Here is a 14,468-nt window from a genome sequence, read left to right on the forward strand (position 1 = left end):
CGTTTACGCTGCGGCAATTGCTGAAGCTTGTCGTTGGAGTCCTTGGTGTGCTGTGCTGAACAATTTGTCTGTCTTCGATAAAAAAAAACTCACTAGAATGGCTGCGATTAGTCTGCTAAACCCGAAAGCCGAGTTCGCTCGAGCTGCTCAGGCGCTGGCCATCAACATCTCTGCGGCCAAGGGCATCCAGGACGTGATGAAAACCAACCTGGGCCCGAAAGGAACACTGAAGATGTGAGTGTCGCCGGTACCATGTGACCTCATGGTCTGGAACCTTCCGCCGCTTTTCGCCTCAAATTTCAGCATTTCTGCAGTTGCACTCATGAATTTTCGTTCGCAGGCTCGTGTCAGGCGCCGGAGACATCAAAATCACCAAGGACGGAAATGTTCTTCTGCACGAAATGGTAAAAAAAACTACTTAAAGCCTAAAGTTGTCAAACACGCCCACACAAATTTTGTCCCAATGTTTCTAAATTTGCGTATTTTCATCTAAATCCGCAATATTTCTGTTAAAACCAAGCACTAACTTGTAGTATCAATCTTAAATAATACAAATGTTTCCTCTTTATTGGTAATTAAATTAATTTCAATTCAAATTTCAGCAAATCCAACACCCGACAGCTTCGCTCATTGCCAGGGCGTCGACGGCCCAGGATGACATGACCGGCGATGGCACTACTTCCACTGTGCTTGTCATTGGAGAGCTGCTCAAGCAGGCTGACGTTTTTATCTCGGAAGGTCTGCACCCTCGCATCATTGCCGAAGGGTTCGACCAGGCCCGCAAGAAGGCCATCGAGATTTTAGACAGCATCAAAATTCCTGTCGAAATCACCAAGGAAGGCCTCTCAGGAGTCTCAAGAACCGCCCTCAGAACCAAACTCCACTCGAGCCTGGCAGATCAGCTTAGCGAAGTAAGAAAACAAATTTAATTTTGTAGTTTTTTTATTACTTAAAATTTCAATCTTCTAGGTTTGCGTTGACGGGGTTTTGAGTATCTACAGCAAAGACCGCCCTCTCGACCTTCACATGGTTGAAATCATGGAGATGCAGCACAAAACCGAGTTGGACACAAAGTTGGTCAGGGGAATTGTGATGGACCACGGTGCAAGGCACCCAGACATGCCCAAGCGAGTCACCGAAGCCTTTATTCTCACTTGCAATGTGTCTATGGAGTACGAAAAGAGGTAAAATAATTTTAAATCAAACAATTCACTTTTAAACATGCATCAATCATTTCTTATTTATATTATTTCAAATCTGTTTGCCGTATATAAAATGGATACCTTCTGGGTGATTCTTTAATGTAATTTTGATATTGATTGATTTTAGTGAGGTTGCCTCTGGATTCTTTTACAAGAGTGCCGAAGAGCGAGAGAAGTTGCTCAGGGCCGAACGTGACTTCATCGAGAAGAGGGTTCAGAAGGTCATTGAACTTAAGAGGGCGGTTTGTTCTGGCAACAAGAAGGGATTCGTTGTCATCAATCAAAAGGTTGGAGATTTGGTATTGAGCTTTAGAATTAAATCTAAGTAAATAATTGCAGGGAATCGATCCCTTCTCTCTGGACGCCCTGGCCAAAGAAGGCATTTTGGCTCTGCGAAGAGCTAAGAGACGCAACATGGAGCGTCTGACGCTTGCCTGCGGTGGGGTCGCATTGAACAGCTTCGACGAGATGCTCCCCGAACATTTGGGATATGCTGGCCTTGTCTACGAACATGTTCTGGTGAAATAATTTTTAGCCGAAAAGTTACAGTAGTTTTATTTCTGTAATTAATAGGGAGAAGATAAGTTTACATTCGTTGAGGAGTGCAAGAATCCTCAGAGTGTGACCATTCTCATGAAGGGCCCCAACAAGCACTCGCTTGTGCAGATGAAGGACGCCGTCAGAGATGGTCTTCGAGCCATCAAGAACACCATTGATGACGGATGTCTTGTTCCTGGTGCCGGTGCTTTTGAAGTCACAGCCAACAAAGAGTTATTGGCTTTCAAAGACACAGTTTCAGGAAAAACTAAGCTCGGAATTCAAGCTTACGCTGAAGCCCTTCTTATCATTCCTAAAATTCTCGGTAATTTTGGTTTATGAAGTTTTAATAATATAATAAATTTTTTTAATTTGTAGCACAAAATGCTGGTTTCGATACTCAGGACAGTCTTGTGAAACTGCTGGAAGAGTCTAAGAACACCGGTTTGCCAGTTGGCTTGGATTTGACAACTGGTGAAACTATGGTGCCTGCAGATGCTGGAATCTTTGACAACTATATCGTGAAAAAGCAAATAATCAACTCTTGGTAGGTTGAGAATAACACATTATCAAAAGTTGCTAATCATCTTAATTTCAGCACTGTGATTGCAAGCAACTTGCTGCTGGTCGATGAAATCATGAGGGCCGGCATGTCATCACTCAAGGGCTAGAAAATCTCCACCAACTAATACCTGATTTTGCCTTCAGCTAATTTGTTGCTATTTAACTTTATTTTCATTCACAAACGTATTTTCCCGTCACAACGTTCTCATTTTGCTTTAAAATAAAATAACTCAAAAATTTAATAAGGATCCTGATTTTATTTTTTCACACGATGTCTTTGAGCATTCTTGCTTTTACCTTTTTGGTGCTCCGTTCTGCTGGCTTGGTAATAAAGTGCTTGCCGAACACCGAGATCGTCAAATCTTGAATAGTAATTTCAAACAAGGAGGACTGTTTTGGAATGGCTGCAAATTTAAGTGAATGAGTAACTTGACAAAAATATAAAAAAAGCCTTACATTTGACCATATTATTCTTGCAAATAATTTGGAACATATTTTTTGTATCCATCAGAATGATTCCTTGGCTGCCGACCAGTGACGAACATTTAGAACGCACAACCCTGATTACAGCACCATGAAAATCTGCCTTCTGTAGCATTAAGGTTCCTTGCTCCGAAACACCTCTGTTGATATACATTATTTAATTCAAGTTATGCACAGTTTTTATTAAATTACCCTCCATTCCGAATTTCGTCAAGGTTTACATAGCTTTTGATGTAATCAGTCCACAATTTATTTAGAGGTAAATAATCGCTATACTTGAGGCCAGTCTTCGGAAGTTTTCTCAGGTTTAAACTTTTCATCTCTTTGTAAGAAAGTTTTCCTTTTTTCATACGCGTCTTATCCTGTTTGATCTTCTTTTTGTGCATTTCCAGGGGAAATCTCTGTAAATCAATTGATATTTTGTCACTTCATACATAATTTGAATTAACTTTTTGTTAAACCTTTCGTAATTCTTCATCGATACCGCCTCTGTCACCAAAAGGGAGAACACTTTCGATGAATCGTTTTGTTTCACTGTGCTTAATATTAATCTGTTTTTCCAGCGGCTGTCCATCCAGTGTAAGATAAAGATCTGCAAATTGGCGGATTGATTCTGTTTATCAAATAGATTTAAAAAAAATTATCCTCACAAACATCTTTATAAACTTATTGTTAGTTAGTATGTAATACAACATAAGCATCACGAATTTGTTACATATGTTTATAGCATTAATTACAAACCTTTCACACTCTCCATTTTCCAATGTTTATGAATTTGCGTTGATATCGTCGTTTTAAGTAAGTTATTTTGAAAAAAAAATAACAGATTTGCAGGGCAATATTTATTTAAATTAATGTTCTAATTTGTAAAAACAACAAAAATCGGCCATGCCTCTACAAACACCAGCTGAGTTTAGAACTTTTAAATTTTGCCGCACTTTCCACGCCCCGAATAACGAAATGGCTTTGTGAAAGATTCTGATATAAATACCGTTATTTAATAACTTTGGTGATTTATTTGAATGAAAAAAACCAATTTGTATTTCAAACATTAAAAATCGGCTGATTTCGAGCCGAAAAAGCACAGGAAAAGCCGAAAACAATGAGTCAACAATGCGACGGCGCATGCGCACTGCATTGCGACTGCGACTTCGGCCTTGAACGAGTAGAAAATAGCAATCGTTTCTCTTGCTGGGGTTTTGGTCATTGTTAGGAGTATTTTTCGTTAAATTTCCCACCTAGACACACACATGTCAGAATCCCAATCATCTCTTCTACTCCGGAAACAACTTTCAGGTAAGGAGCGCGGAAAAGCCGTTGGGAAAGCTCGCGTTCTCGGCGAAAGTTTAGTGTTGAAATTTTAGCTGTGCGTAATCATGTCTCTCGCATCAGCAGCTGATCCGAATCCGCATTTCCCGTGAATTTCTCGAGCCCTTTGCGACAATCTGAGGCGTGTTTGCCCGTTTTCGCAAAGCGCCGTCCCCCGAGTATCTCGTTCGACCCTTATTTTCCTCCCCCCGTTCGATCCGAAACGCCTGCGGCGTTCGGTCGCGGTTAATAAATTTAAATTGTATGTACATGATGCTCATGTATGCAAAGCCATTCAGACATATTTGTTTTATATTTTTTGTTATCAGCCTCCTCGTGTTCTCCAACTGTCAAAGCATCTGCATTGATCGATGAATTTTTAAAGCAGGTTTATTCGTTTTTCAGAGTTGAATAAAAACCCCGTCGAAGGGTTTTCTGCAGGACTGATCGATGACAATGAGATTTACAAATGGGAAGTCTTGATCATAGGACCTCCTGACACCCTCTAGTGAGAAAATTCACCTCGTTTCTTTCCAAATCATTTCATTTTTTTTTCTGCTTTCAGCGAGGGTGGATTCTTCAAAGCTCACCTCTATTTCCCAAAAGAGTACCCTCTCAGACCTCCTAGAATGAAGTTCATCACAGAAATTTGGCATCCGAACAGTAATTTTTTCCTAACATTTTCCCAAATTAAGTTCAAGTTTGAATCTTTCTATAAAATTTAAAATTTTCAGTTGATAAAAATGGTGATGTCTGTATCTCAATTCTCCACGAGCCTGGCGATGACAAGTGGGGTTACGAAAAAGCATCTGAAAGATGGCTGCCTGTGCACACAGTCGAAACCATCCTGATATCTGTCATCTCAATGCTAGCTGACCCCAATGACGAAAGTCCGGCAAACGTAGATGCAGCGGTAATATTATTTGAAAATAATAATACATGCTTCTCCATTTTATTCTATTCAAAATACTAATGAGGCATTTTGTATTTCATGTTAATAGAAAGAGTGGCGAGAAAACTACCCCGAGTTCAAGAGAAAAGTAGCAAAATGTGTTCGCAAGAGCCAAGAGGAGTGCGTGTAGGAATCTTAGGCCGGTGAATTTATCTTCCATGTGATGATGATTCAGAGCGTGCCCCTCCAAACACAACCAACAAGACTTTTTTGTCGTTTGCTTTTTTACTCGGAAAATCACCACTAACTAACTCTGCAAAATATCAGCCGAAAATACATCCAAATTCCTCCTGACAATTCGAACTAAACAATATGTTAATTTTTTTTTCAATTCTTTGCTGCTTGCGTCAGAATAACCCTACACATTTTTCCCCTTAACAATAAGTAACCGAAATTGCCCCCGAGTTGATGGCACGAGCCAATTAACCTCTCCCGTTTTGTACAAAATGCATAATTGGCATTTTTTTTGGTAATGAAAACGTACGTGATCAGCATGGCTCAAACTGGAAATGACAACTGAGTATGAAATTTGTGTGACTGCGTGTCGGCAACTTTTTTTACTAGCCCCAAGTCATCAGTAGCCACCACACAGGATCTACCTCTCTTTCTGCTGGACAAACTTAACAGACGAAAAAACCTCCCGATGACAGGACTCTAATTATGATTCCATTGCTCCACACATACGAACACTACACGCCAATCGGTAAATCATTAATGTATAAAACTGCTGAAAATTTTGTTTGCTGGTAATAAATAATAATCAACTCAGTGCTGCAGCAGCCTTGGTTTTTGTGCTGCGGACATTCTCATTGCATGCTTCGACAAACACACCGCGCACTTGGCGAGGCAAAATGTGCAATAAGCTCTTTGATTTGAAAACTAAAACCGCCTTCGAGGCTTTGATTTAAACTTGGATTAATAACACAGCTTAAATGATGTTCTCTTCGGTAATTATAGCCAATTAAAAATCCAATCTCTGAGGTATATTCCAAGCCTTATTCAATCTCTGCTCGACCATGTTTTATTTTTTCTTTTGCATTTTTATTTAAATCTGATGTTTGAGAAAGTGACTTTGTAACTGAAAATCTTTGAAGAGGATTAATTATGAATGAGTAAATAAAGCTTAAGTATGCTCTTTCCACTGAAAGGCTTTCACTCAATAAGCAACACCTCAATAAGTTAAAAAATTTCACGATGCAAAGATATTTTCATTTTCAGAATTTGTACACGGAGCGTACCTTTCATTTTTCCTGTTAACTTTTTCCATTGAAAAAAGTTTCCAGCTAGGTGATCATTTAAATGTAAAAGTAAAAACTATAATAATAGTTTTGAGTGATTATATTGTTATTAAGTTAATTTATCTTAAGTAAAAGCGCTGCATCAATTATTAACAAGTTTCCAAGTTAATTTTATTTTAATTTCAACTAGAGCAAAAAAGTCTTTTTATATTAACAATTTAATCCTTCTCGTGTTCATGCAGAGCATTAAATTAAGCAAAAGTTATGAGAAGGAATTTCAGAATGATTTCTGGAAATTCAGCTTCTTTGGCACTGAACCCCCACAGGACCCATCTTTAGGGTGGGCTTCATATTAACAAAACTGCATTTCAGATCCCCACTGGCTTTGTCACTCTTTCTTCAAGCCAAAGAATATTCTTAAGCGGAGCAACCTCAGAATTTATGAATTCTTTTAAAATTTTATTAATAATTTAGCTTTCAAATCTGGTTTTAGGAATATAATTTATAAATTTATATCAAAAGTCTGATAGATTAATTTAATTTAAGAGGCATTTTATTTTTTATTAATACAAGATTATTAATGAAGTTTGAAAAATAAATGGGCAGGCGCTGGTTTAGTCCTTCTCAGCAATAACAGCAAGATGACGATCAATCTCTTGCTCAGAAAGTTTCCTGAGGAAATGGAAAATTATTAAATCAGTCACACTTAAGATGCAAGTAAATTGTCTTACTGGAATTTCCTGTTGTTAGCAGTTGAGACGACCCCAACTTCAACTTCGTTGGGTTTGAAGTCCACAGACAAGACAGTGGAAAGGCAAGTTATAGCCAGCTGGATTGCCTCGTCACCAGAATAAGTCAGTTTCTTTTTGAGCTTCTTTTCGAGGAAGGAGTTTGCCTCGGTCTGCTTGGAGCCAGCGCTGGTGGCTTTGTACCCCGAGAAGTAACCAGCAGGGTCAGTTTTGAAAACGCAGGGGCCAAGCTCATCATCATAGCCGATCAAAATCATGCCTGAAAAAGAGATTTTTATAACCAATAACCAAATTCCTCAAAGACATCTCACTGCAGCCAAGAGGTCGCATTTCAGCGTTTTGTGTGTAGACCTGGTTGATGTCGGCAATTCGGCGACACAGGACATCAACAGGCATCTCATAGCCGTTCTTGTATCTGAAGTTTGATGCCTCGTAGCGCGATCGCTGCACTTGGGCCAGACTGTCGGCTACAATTACAAGCAACAAAAAAATTAGAACCATTCAAAGCAATTTAATTTTCTTATAGTACCGATCATGCCAGTCATCACACATCCAACTCCTTCAGTCAGCTGGAAAAGGTGAGTCACACTTTTGGGATCCATAAGCTTATCCTGAAAATTAGATTAATGGATTTTCGGGTTTTGATAATTTCTCAAAACTATCTTACAGGCACTTTCTTCTGCGTGGCCACAACCGCAATGTCAGTGCCCCTGATGGCAACTGAGGTGAGTCCACTCTGGTTGATTGCTTTGAATGCATATTCTGGAGGAAAAATTGCGTGTATTTAACACAACAGTGAAGATCAAAACTTTTAAGTTTTGGGCTATATAGCCGATGATGCAAAAAGCTTAGTCATGGCATACCCGCTCAAGTTTGATGCAAAAATTTGGTGCCAAAAGGCCATTCAAGATAATAAAATTATGAGAATTTTGAAAGAAACATTAAATAAGAGTGCAAAATTATGATGAACGTACCAACTTGATACAATCTTCCCTCGGGAGAAAAGATTGTAATATGCCTGTCAAAACCGGCACTGCTTGCGCGAGCCATGTTTGTTTCTTCGCTAAATAATAATTTTCATTTGTTTCGTGACGTCATCAGTTGCGAGATACACTCACTGCTGCCAACTGAATGTTGATAATCTTTCTTTTCTGTCAACAGACGTTAAATCAATAAATTGAAGAGGAAAATTTAAAATTTAAATTCTAATTTTTCAAATTAATGAAATCACGTGTAATGTATTATGATCGGGACCAATCGGGAAGAATAATTGCATTTCTTCAATTTTATGTTGGCAGAACTTGCTGCCTTTGCTTTTGCCAGCTGGAAGTGGAAAGTAGAATCAAAAACATTGCGTAAAATAATAATAAATTGAAGTTTCTGCAACCTAGGATGCAACATTGAAAATAAGAAGAACCTGGAATATCGTAATTATTTAATGATTATTATGAAATGGTTAAATAATGTTGTAAATTTACGATAGTAATAATTCCAAAATTATGGAAAAACAATTTAAAACACCCATTTTTATGATTTTTACATTACATATTCGTACATAATTATTCCTATTGTGCTAAAACTGAGAGCTTACATAACGCTATGCACTCATTTAAAATAAATTCTTTGATGCAGGGCTCAACCTAATACATCTCAAGCTTTGAGGGATGAGAATGGAGGACTAACTTCTGCAACTTCCAAGCTTTAATGCCATTCATTTTGCAAGCCATGTCCAACGCAAGCCAGCAACAAGGCCCCAATGCTGCGTCGCCTGTGGTCATCGCAATTGTATGTCATTTTTTTTATGCTTCAAAACTTTCCACTGACAAATTTATCAACAGGACACCCCTGATTTGGCGCCTCCGTCAACTTCCCAGGCACAGAACTCGGCCTCTCCGAGCGGAGGCATCAGGGTGATCATCTCGTCCCTGAAAGCGTCCGCAGGTCCAAACTATCCACCACCGCCAACCTATGAAGAGGCACTTGATCCAAATGGTACATAGAAAACGTCAAATTTTAAATTATAAAAAATTTAATTGGTGGAAATTGTTTAGCTTTGCCGCCGCCTGCTTATGACTCGCTCTTTGGTCAAGTGCAAACTGCACACCAATCTTCTGACGGAGTGACGGAATTCGTCAAGAACCTCACCATTCTCCTCTTTGGAACAGGTGATGAGATGAATTTAAAAAAATATTTACTTCTTCTTAACTTATTTCTGCAGTCGGCTGCTTGGCCTGCATTGGTCTGGCCGTGGTGGTTCCTTTTGCCATGGTTGTGATCGGAACCATCTATTACAACCAGTGTCCCGCAGAACCCAACATTCCACTCTACCTGGTCGTCGGAGGTTTGTTGCTTTATTAAAATTGGGTTTCTTTACTTAATTTTCTTGCTTTAGGGGGAGTGACACTCTTGAACAACCTGCTGGGCAACTTCAGAATTGAGCGAAATGAGCAGAACAACGAAGTGTCTCTGCAGCGCAGAAAGTCTCCGGCCAAGGCGTTCATCACCACCTTCATGTTCATCTGGTTTGTGCTCGGCTCGTTTTGGGTCTACAAGCACTACATGCCCAGCTTTGACCCGATGGACAGGAACTACTGCCACCCCACTGTCTACTTGTTTGCGTTCTGGGTCATCACCTCGTCCTATCTGATTCTGCTCTTTCTGTCCCTCTCGATATTCTGCATTGCGTTCATGGCCGTTGGAGCTGCGGAGCAAATTCAACAGCAGGCCTCCAGCCGCAGATGAGTCCGTCAAAGAGCACTTTTGTTGTATTTGAAGAATCTTAAGAATATCCACTGCGAGCTGCATTTCACTCAATCGTTAATAAGTTGTTGTAAATGTTTTACCAATTCTCGGAATTCCTAAGTATAGAACGTGTAAGTTGAGTTGTGACTTTGATTAGACTTTTTCGTCATAAATAATCGTAAATCCTGAGATTGAGGCTAAATCACACATTCTTATATCAGATAATTGCTTAAATCTAACGCCATGTGTTTATTGACTGGATAATCGGATAATCATTAGTGTATTCGCACGAGATGAAATGGATTGCATCAAATGCATTTTCTCTTCAAGTGTGTGCCCATTATTGGTCCTTTTCCCACCATTCGCAGTTATAACTAAATAGCAACCTATTTTAGCTTTAGACACCCGTTGTACACCTAGTTGTGTTCAATAAATACTCTATCTATTTTATAATATCTTTTGTCTACTGAATAAGAGAAAAAAGTGTGTTTATTGTGAACTGATGGTAATTTTAATATAATCATATGTATATAAATACAAATTCACGTGTTTTCATTACTACATATTTGAAGAGTTGAACCATGTCAGGCTCTCTGAAAGAAAAGTTAATTAATATTATAAATAATTTTAACCCCCCTGGCCCTGGCACTTGCGCAGCAGCAGCAACTAAGGAAGAGGGAGGAGTCAAATCACAGAATGTAAACAAATAACAACTACGGCGCAAGAAGAGTTGCAAATATTATTAAAATGGATCAAATTGCAGGATAAGTTGGCGGCATCAATATTGGCAGGTTCCTTCCATGTCGATGTTGAGCTTCATCAGCAGTAGGTCAGCACAGTTTATCAAGTCATGTAATTATTACTTATGTTTGTGAAATATTGCAGAAGTGCCGGTGGTGACTGAAAGAAAAATCGTGACCTCGCCTTTCAAATTGTACATTTTCTTGTCTTTCAACAAGAAAGCGGCATTATGTCTCTTCTGCATGATCTGCTAGATCTTCAAATTGGAATCGGCAACAAAAGCGTGATTCGAAAGAGGGAGAAAATCATCAAAAAGCTGATCACGTCGCCTTGCCGAGAGTTCAGGAGCACCGACTCGATTTTCAATCGAGGCTCCAACATCTTTACATTTCTCCATTGTGGACGGCTTTTCCGCCAGAAGGATAAAGGTTTAATTAGCATATCACATAAATATGAACAAAAGAAAATTAATTTCTTGATTAAAATTTGCAGTGGTCCAATGTCGCAGTGCTTACCCAAAACGAATCGACTCTGCAAAGGAAGTTTCATTTGAACACGAACAACTTTACAACTTCTCATACAACTTTAAGTGCAAAGACTTGGTGGTTTGGAGTCCTGACTCTCAGATCTCCACAGAAAGACTTGTCCAGTTAGGAGGTTTTTTTAGAATTATAAAGTATTTTTTATTTAAAATAACTAATATTTTTCTTTCTCAGAAAAGCACACCACTTCCATTGTGTACCTGAAAGACTCACAATTTTTGGTTCGTCAGTGCTGTCTGAGTGGAAAAATCAAGGAAAAAGTTTTCTTGTCAAACACAATCAAATTCAATGAAATGACAACAGATTCAGAATCGGACACAATTGCTCTGAAAAGTACAAATATGAAGGACAAGTCTATAAAGGATCCAGATGCAGTCTTTGCTATTGCATTGTTTTCCTCTCCACCTTTAAGATTTGTTGCAATGTTTGAGGTAAATAATATTTGAAATATTGAAACAAAATAATTTAAATTTAATTGTGCCTTCAGGTGAAAAGATCAATATTTGGGGATAAAATTCAGGACTGCGGAATTGGGCAGGGGCTTATTTTCATCAGATACACTGATGAGCGTGTTGCTCTCTATTCTTTAGAGACCATTCTAGCTGAGGTAATTTATTATTTGTATTTATATCTATAGTATTTATTGACTTTTTTGGTCACAGAGTATACAAACCAAAGTTGAGGACATGAGCAAGATTGAGCGCTTGAGAATTGGCAGAGAACCTCACGGACTTCCCATGAATGCCGTCATCAAAAGGAAAATCCCTCCACTTTTTGAAATCAACACTTGCCAGGGCGAGCTAGTCATTGGGAGTAATCCCTGGTACTTCATCACCAAAACCAGTCCTAACGAGCTCCAGGTAATTAAGTTGTTTTTTGTAAATGCATGTTTTATTTAACTTTTCCGATTCAAGCTTCGTAGTTTGGACACCAAACAGTTGGTGACGACAGTGGAGTTCTCAAGATTCTTTGCCGGGATGGAAGTCGAGCACATGTTCTTCCACCCTGACGACACAGCTAAAGTGATTCACCTTCGCAACAACAAGCTCAGGCATGCCTGTTGCCTTAAATAGTTTTCTTTTGCTTAAAAATATAATTTTCCAGCATTCACCACATTAGCAAAAATGGCCTTCAACCATTCCTGACCCACGTCGAAGAGGTGCCAAAATGTTTTACTCCGAGCGCAAGTGCCAATGTTACAAGATCAGGCCGGACCGTGCGCAAAAGTTTGGTGGCCCGAGAAGCTCTGGAGTCTCAGCTTTTGGAGGAAGACGGAACCCTGACCCACGATCTATCCATCAGCCACGACCCCGAGTCGAACATTTTTGCAATCTTCGCAATCACTTATGTTGGACCTGAACAGTTGAAAATGCTCCATGTGAGATTGATCCTTAAAAATGTTTCAGCATCTTTTTAATTTTAATTGTTCACTCAGGTCACACTCTATGACAATGCAACGGGGCAGGTTTTGAGAAGAATTCCACTCGACACGGTTCATAATTCCTGTCTCTTCAACGTCACATGCAATCTGACTCTGGATGGTGTCAACATGCTGGCCGAGGTGAGAGACAGAACTTGCATGCACGGCACATTGCTCAACTTGGTCGAAAACTTATAAAGTTAAAATTCTTCAGCAACTTCACAAGACTGTCCTAACTTATAGTATAAAAATATTGAACTTGACAAATTCTGAATCAATTTACAAAATTTAGAGCTTAATTCATCTCAAGTAAATATCCCTTGCAACATGAACTAGGGACTGACTAAAAAGAAAAGTCAATTCGCACCTTCGTCCCGAATCTGACGGCGTGGATCATAATGGTGCGGAAGTAAACTTTGACCGCCGCCTGCACTACTCGTATGATTATAAAACTTATGTTTTTTTTTTTTTTTAATTTTTAATGTGTCTTAAAAATGTTGGCAATCAAGCGTGTTTTGAAAGAGAAACACAAATTATTGCTGCAAATTGCGTTCTCAACTTTTTTTGTTTCCTTATTTTATAAAACTTGCCAGGGTTTGACCAGAAAACTAAATCCATTAAAGAAAGTCAATGAAAATCTTTTCTCATTTTATTCCTTCCAATCCTTCCTTATTTGATTGGGTTCCAACTTAGGCAGCCGGCATACATTCATGTCGTGCCGGTTGCATACTTTCCAGCCAATTATTTTTTTACTGCCGAAGAACCTCCAGCTCGCGCGGGGTGAGTTTGACGAGTCTGGCACACTCGTCGAAGAGTTCGGCGGCCACTTTTGGGTCTTGCGCGTTCTTTGCCATTTCCGTCTGCTTGCCGTCCACAAAATACTTTCCGCTCACGCTCTGCACTTCCTCCGAGGAGGCCAAGAACACACTTGTTGCGGCTCCTTCCTCCACCGTCTTAAAAGAAAAAACAGCTCAATTAATTGAAGTTAAAAGTTAAAGCAGAGTTTTTCGTTTACTATGGTAATTCCTTTGTAAACGAGGGAGAAAAAGAAATTGAAAATTCCCGGCAGTCTCGCTCTGATGCCGGTGTTGACCACTCCAGGGTGCAAGCAGTTGCAGGTCACTCCTGATTATAAATTTAAAACTAATTATTGTCCAACAACGATCTCAATTTAAAAAGCTCATTTAAATTTTTTTATCGGAAACAACTGACCAGATCCGTGAAGTCTTTTGGCGAGTTCTCGGGAAAAAAGCGCGTTGGCCAATTTTGCGTCCTGGTATGCCCTCCTGAATCCAGGGTAGTACCTTTGGTAATCGACGTTGTCCAGCTCGATTTTGCCGCTGGCGTGCCATCGAGAGGAAACCACCACGACTCTGCTCGGCGCCGACTTTTTCAAAATATCTGAGGAAAAATTGAAATTTTTTTTTTTACTTAGTCAAAATCTCTTTACCTAAAAGCAGAATCGTGAGGAGGAACGGGCCGAAGTGGTTGATTTGCATCTCCTGCTGCAGTCCGTCCGCGGTGCGTTTGTTCTGCAGACCGACGGCGGCCGCGTTGTTGATCAAAACGTCCAGTCGTGTCTCGTTCGACGTGAATTTGCGCACGAAATCCCTAACCGAGTCCAGACTTCCCAAATCCAGCTTCATCGCCGTCACCTTTTCATTCCCAGAGCTCGCAATGATTTCATCTTTTTTCAGTTAATTAATTTAATTTTAATTTCAAAGTGGATTTACTTCTTGCTTCGTTGGCGTTTTTCAAATCTCGACAGGCTAAAATCACCTTAGCGCCTTTCTGCGCCAATACTTTTGCAGTTTCTTTTCCAATACCTCCAAAAAATTAATAATTGTGAAAATAAAATAATTTAGTTTAAATTAAAAACAGACCTCTGTTCGCGCCTGTTACTATCACGACTTTTCCTAACATCTTTTTGGAATTATTCACTTTTAATTTTAATTGTTTATGAATTCTTACAGTCAACTGGATCCAGTTT

The 14,468-nt window shown here is 39.3% G+C and overlaps 7 protein-coding genes across 8 annotated transcripts; 4 read left to right on the top strand and 3 right to left on the bottom strand.

Annotated features, from left to right (window-relative positions):
- The first annotated feature begins 8 nt into the window (after window positions 1-8).
- LOC132196246 (T-complex protein 1 subunit zeta) lies at window positions 9-2,549 on the top strand. Its single transcript, XM_059618760.1, has 9 exons — window positions 9-234; window positions 341-404; window positions 603-911; window positions 970-1,184; window positions 1,330-1,489; window positions 1,542-1,721; window positions 1,776-2,064; window positions 2,118-2,286; window positions 2,338-2,549. Exons 1-9 carry the CDS (start codon window positions 98-100, stop codon window positions 2,408-2,410), a joined length of 1,596 nt encoding a protein of 531 aa, XP_059474743.1. The 5' UTR covers window positions 9-97; the 3' UTR covers window positions 2,411-2,549.
- LOC132196247 (ribonuclease P protein subunit p29) lies at window positions 2,525-3,884 on the bottom strand. Its single transcript, XM_059618762.1, has 5 exons — window positions 3,528-3,884; window positions 3,248-3,378; window positions 2,979-3,187; window positions 2,760-2,926; window positions 2,525-2,707 (listed from the first exon to the last, which is right to left on the bottom strand). The coding sequence occupies exons 1-5, from the start codon at window positions 3,541-3,543 to the stop codon at window positions 2,568-2,570; spliced, it is 663 nt and encodes a 220-aa protein (XP_059474745.1). The 5' UTR covers window positions 3,544-3,884; the 3' UTR covers window positions 2,525-2,567.
- Window positions 3,885-3,921: 37 nt separating this feature from the next.
- Window positions 3,922-6,187, top strand: LOC132196248 (ubiquitin-conjugating enzyme E2 G1). The gene is made up of 5 exons (XM_059618763.1): window positions 3,922-4,082; window positions 4,500-4,602; window positions 4,660-4,757; window positions 4,829-5,007; window positions 5,096-6,187. The coding sequence occupies exons 1-5, from the start codon at window positions 4,037-4,039 to the stop codon at window positions 5,174-5,176; spliced, it is 507 nt and encodes a 168-aa protein (XP_059474746.1). The 5' UTR covers window positions 3,922-4,036; the 3' UTR covers window positions 5,177-6,187.
- A 628-nt stretch (window positions 6,188-6,815) lies between these two features.
- On the bottom strand, window positions 6,816-8,141 carry LOC132195964 (proteasome subunit alpha type-6-like). Its single transcript, XM_059618293.1, has 6 exons — window positions 8,008-8,141; window positions 7,701-7,795; window positions 7,563-7,644; window positions 7,345-7,500; window positions 7,016-7,292; window positions 6,816-6,956 (listed from the first exon to the last, which is right to left on the bottom strand). Exons 1-6 carry the CDS (start codon window positions 8,081-8,083, stop codon window positions 6,899-6,901), a joined length of 744 nt encoding a protein of 247 aa, XP_059474276.1. The 5' UTR covers window positions 8,084-8,141; the 3' UTR covers window positions 6,816-6,898.
- Window positions 8,142-8,344: 203 nt separating this feature from the next.
- Window positions 8,345-10,316, top strand: LOC132195936 (uncharacterized). The gene is made up of 6 exons (XM_059618247.1): window positions 8,345-8,460; window positions 8,666-8,818; window positions 8,872-9,025; window positions 9,085-9,198; window positions 9,252-9,374; window positions 9,426-10,316. The coding sequence occupies exons 2-6, from the start codon at window positions 8,738-8,740 to the stop codon at window positions 9,773-9,775; spliced, it is 822 nt and encodes a 273-aa protein (XP_059474230.1). The 5' UTR covers window positions 8,345-8,460; window positions 8,666-8,737; the 3' UTR covers window positions 9,776-10,316.
- Window positions 10,317-10,467: 151 nt separating this feature from the next.
- Window positions 10,468-13,127, top strand: LOC132195902 (DDB1- and CUL4-associated factor 17-like). 2 transcript variants are annotated; one of them, XM_059618195.1, is made up of 9 exons: window positions 10,468-10,604; window positions 10,661-10,944; window positions 11,009-11,173; window positions 11,233-11,489; window positions 11,546-11,665; window positions 11,721-11,918; window positions 11,973-12,109; window positions 12,163-12,436; window positions 12,494-13,127. In XM_059618195.1, exons 2-9 carry the CDS (start codon window positions 10,746-10,748, stop codon window positions 12,674-12,676), a joined length of 1,533 nt encoding a protein of 510 aa, XP_059474178.1. In that variant the 5' UTR covers window positions 10,468-10,604; window positions 10,661-10,745; the 3' UTR covers window positions 12,677-13,127. The 2 variants fall into 2 exon arrangements, with proteins under 2 accessions (XP_059474178.1, XP_059474177.1); XM_059618194.1 differs by having other exon boundaries at window positions 10,474-10,600.
- On the bottom strand, window positions 13,115-14,460 carry LOC132195903 (retinol dehydrogenase 13-like). Its single transcript, XM_059618197.1, has 6 exons — window positions 14,362-14,460; window positions 14,212-14,304; window positions 13,929-14,165; window positions 13,691-13,879; window positions 13,494-13,603; window positions 13,115-13,431 (listed from the first exon to the last, which is right to left on the bottom strand). The coding sequence occupies exons 1-6, from the start codon at window positions 14,399-14,401 to the stop codon at window positions 13,228-13,230; spliced, it is 873 nt and encodes a 290-aa protein (XP_059474180.1). The 5' UTR covers window positions 14,402-14,460; the 3' UTR covers window positions 13,115-13,227.
- Between the last annotated feature and the right edge of the window lie 8 nt (window positions 14,461-14,468).

The sequence above is a fragment of the Neocloeon triangulifer genome, unplaced genomic scaffold, assembly GCF_031216515.1.
Source record: "Neocloeon triangulifer isolate White Clay Creek 2 clone unplaced genomic scaffold, ASM3121651v1 ptg000011l, whole genome shotgun sequence".
Taxonomy (NCBI): domain Eukaryota; kingdom Metazoa; phylum Arthropoda; class Insecta; order Ephemeroptera; family Baetidae; genus Neocloeon; species Neocloeon triangulifer.

Coding starts and splice junctions, on each gene's coding strand:
- LOC132195903 (XM_059618197.1), bottom strand. CDS start 14,401: ATGTTAGGAAAAGTCGTGATAGTAACAGGCGCGAACAGAG. Junction 14,166..14,211: donor AAACGCCAACGAAGCAAGAA/GTAAATCCACTT, acceptor AACTGAAAAAAG/ATGAAATCATTGCGAGCTCT. Junction 13,880..13,928: donor CCTCACGATTCTGCTTTTAG/GTAAAGAGATTT, acceptor ATTTTTCCTCAG/ATATTTTGAAAAAGTCGGCG.
- LOC132196248 (XM_059618763.1), top strand. CDS start 4,037: ATGTCAGAATCCCAATCATCTCTTCTACTCCGGAAACAACTTTCAG. Junction 4,083..4,499: donor ACTCCGGAAACAACTTTCAG/GTAAGGAGCGCG, acceptor TTCGTTTTTCAG/AGTTGAATAAAAACCCCGTC. Junction 4,603..4,659: donor GGACCTCCTGACACCCTCTA/GTGAGAAAATTC, acceptor TTCTGCTTTCAG/CGAGGGTGGATTCTTCAAAG.
- LOC132195902 (XM_059618195.1), top strand. CDS start 10,746: ATGTCTCTTCTGCATGATCTGCTAGATCTTCAAATTGGAATCGGCAAC. Junction 11,490..11,545: donor GATTTGTTGCAATGTTTGAG/GTAAATAATATT, acceptor TTGTGCCTTCAG/GTGAAAAGATCAATATTTGG. Junction 11,919..11,972: donor CCAGTCCTAACGAGCTCCAG/GTAATTAAGTTG, acceptor TTCCGATTCAAG/CTTCGTAGTTTGGACACCAA.
- LOC132196246 (XM_059618760.1), top strand. CDS start 98: ATGGCTGCGATTAGTCTGCTAAACCCGAAAGCCGAGTTCGCTCGAGCT. Junction 405..602: donor ATGTTCTTCTGCACGAAATG/GTAAAAAAAACT, acceptor TTCAAATTTCAG/CAAATCCAACACCCGACAGC. Junction 1,490..1,541: donor TCGTTGTCATCAATCAAAAG/GTTGGAGATTTG, acceptor AAATAATTGCAG/GGAATCGATCCCTTCTCTCT.
- LOC132196247 (XM_059618762.1), bottom strand. Junction 2,927..2,978: donor GACGAAATTCGGAATGGAGG/GTAATTTAATAA, acceptor GTATATCAACAG/AGGTGTTTCGGAGCAAGGAA. Junction 2,708..2,759: donor CAAGAATAATATGGTCAAAT/GTAAGGCTTTTT, acceptor TTAAATTTGCAG/CCATTCCAAAACAGTCCTCC.
- LOC132195936 (XM_059618247.1), top strand. CDS start 8,738: ATGCCATTCATTTTGCAAGCCATGTCCAACGCAAGCCAGCAACAAGGC. Junction 9,026..9,084: donor AGAGGCACTTGATCCAAATG/GTACATAGAAAA, acceptor GAAATTGTTTAG/CTTTGCCGCCGCCTGCTTAT. Junction 9,375..9,425: donor ACTCTACCTGGTCGTCGGAG/GTTTGTTGCTTT, acceptor TTCTTGCTTTAG/GGGGAGTGACACTCTTGAAC.
- LOC132195964 (XM_059618293.1), bottom strand. CDS start 8,083: ATGGCTCGCGCAAGCAGTGCCGGTTTTGACAGGCATATTACAATCTTT. Junction 7,796..8,007: donor GGGAAGATTGTATCAAGTTG/GTACGTTCATCA, acceptor TTTTTCCTCCAG/AATATGCATTCAAAGCAATC. Junction 7,645..7,700: donor CCACGCAGAAGAAAGTGCCT/GTAAGATAGTTT, acceptor TCTAATTTTCAG/GATAAGCTTATGGATCCCAA.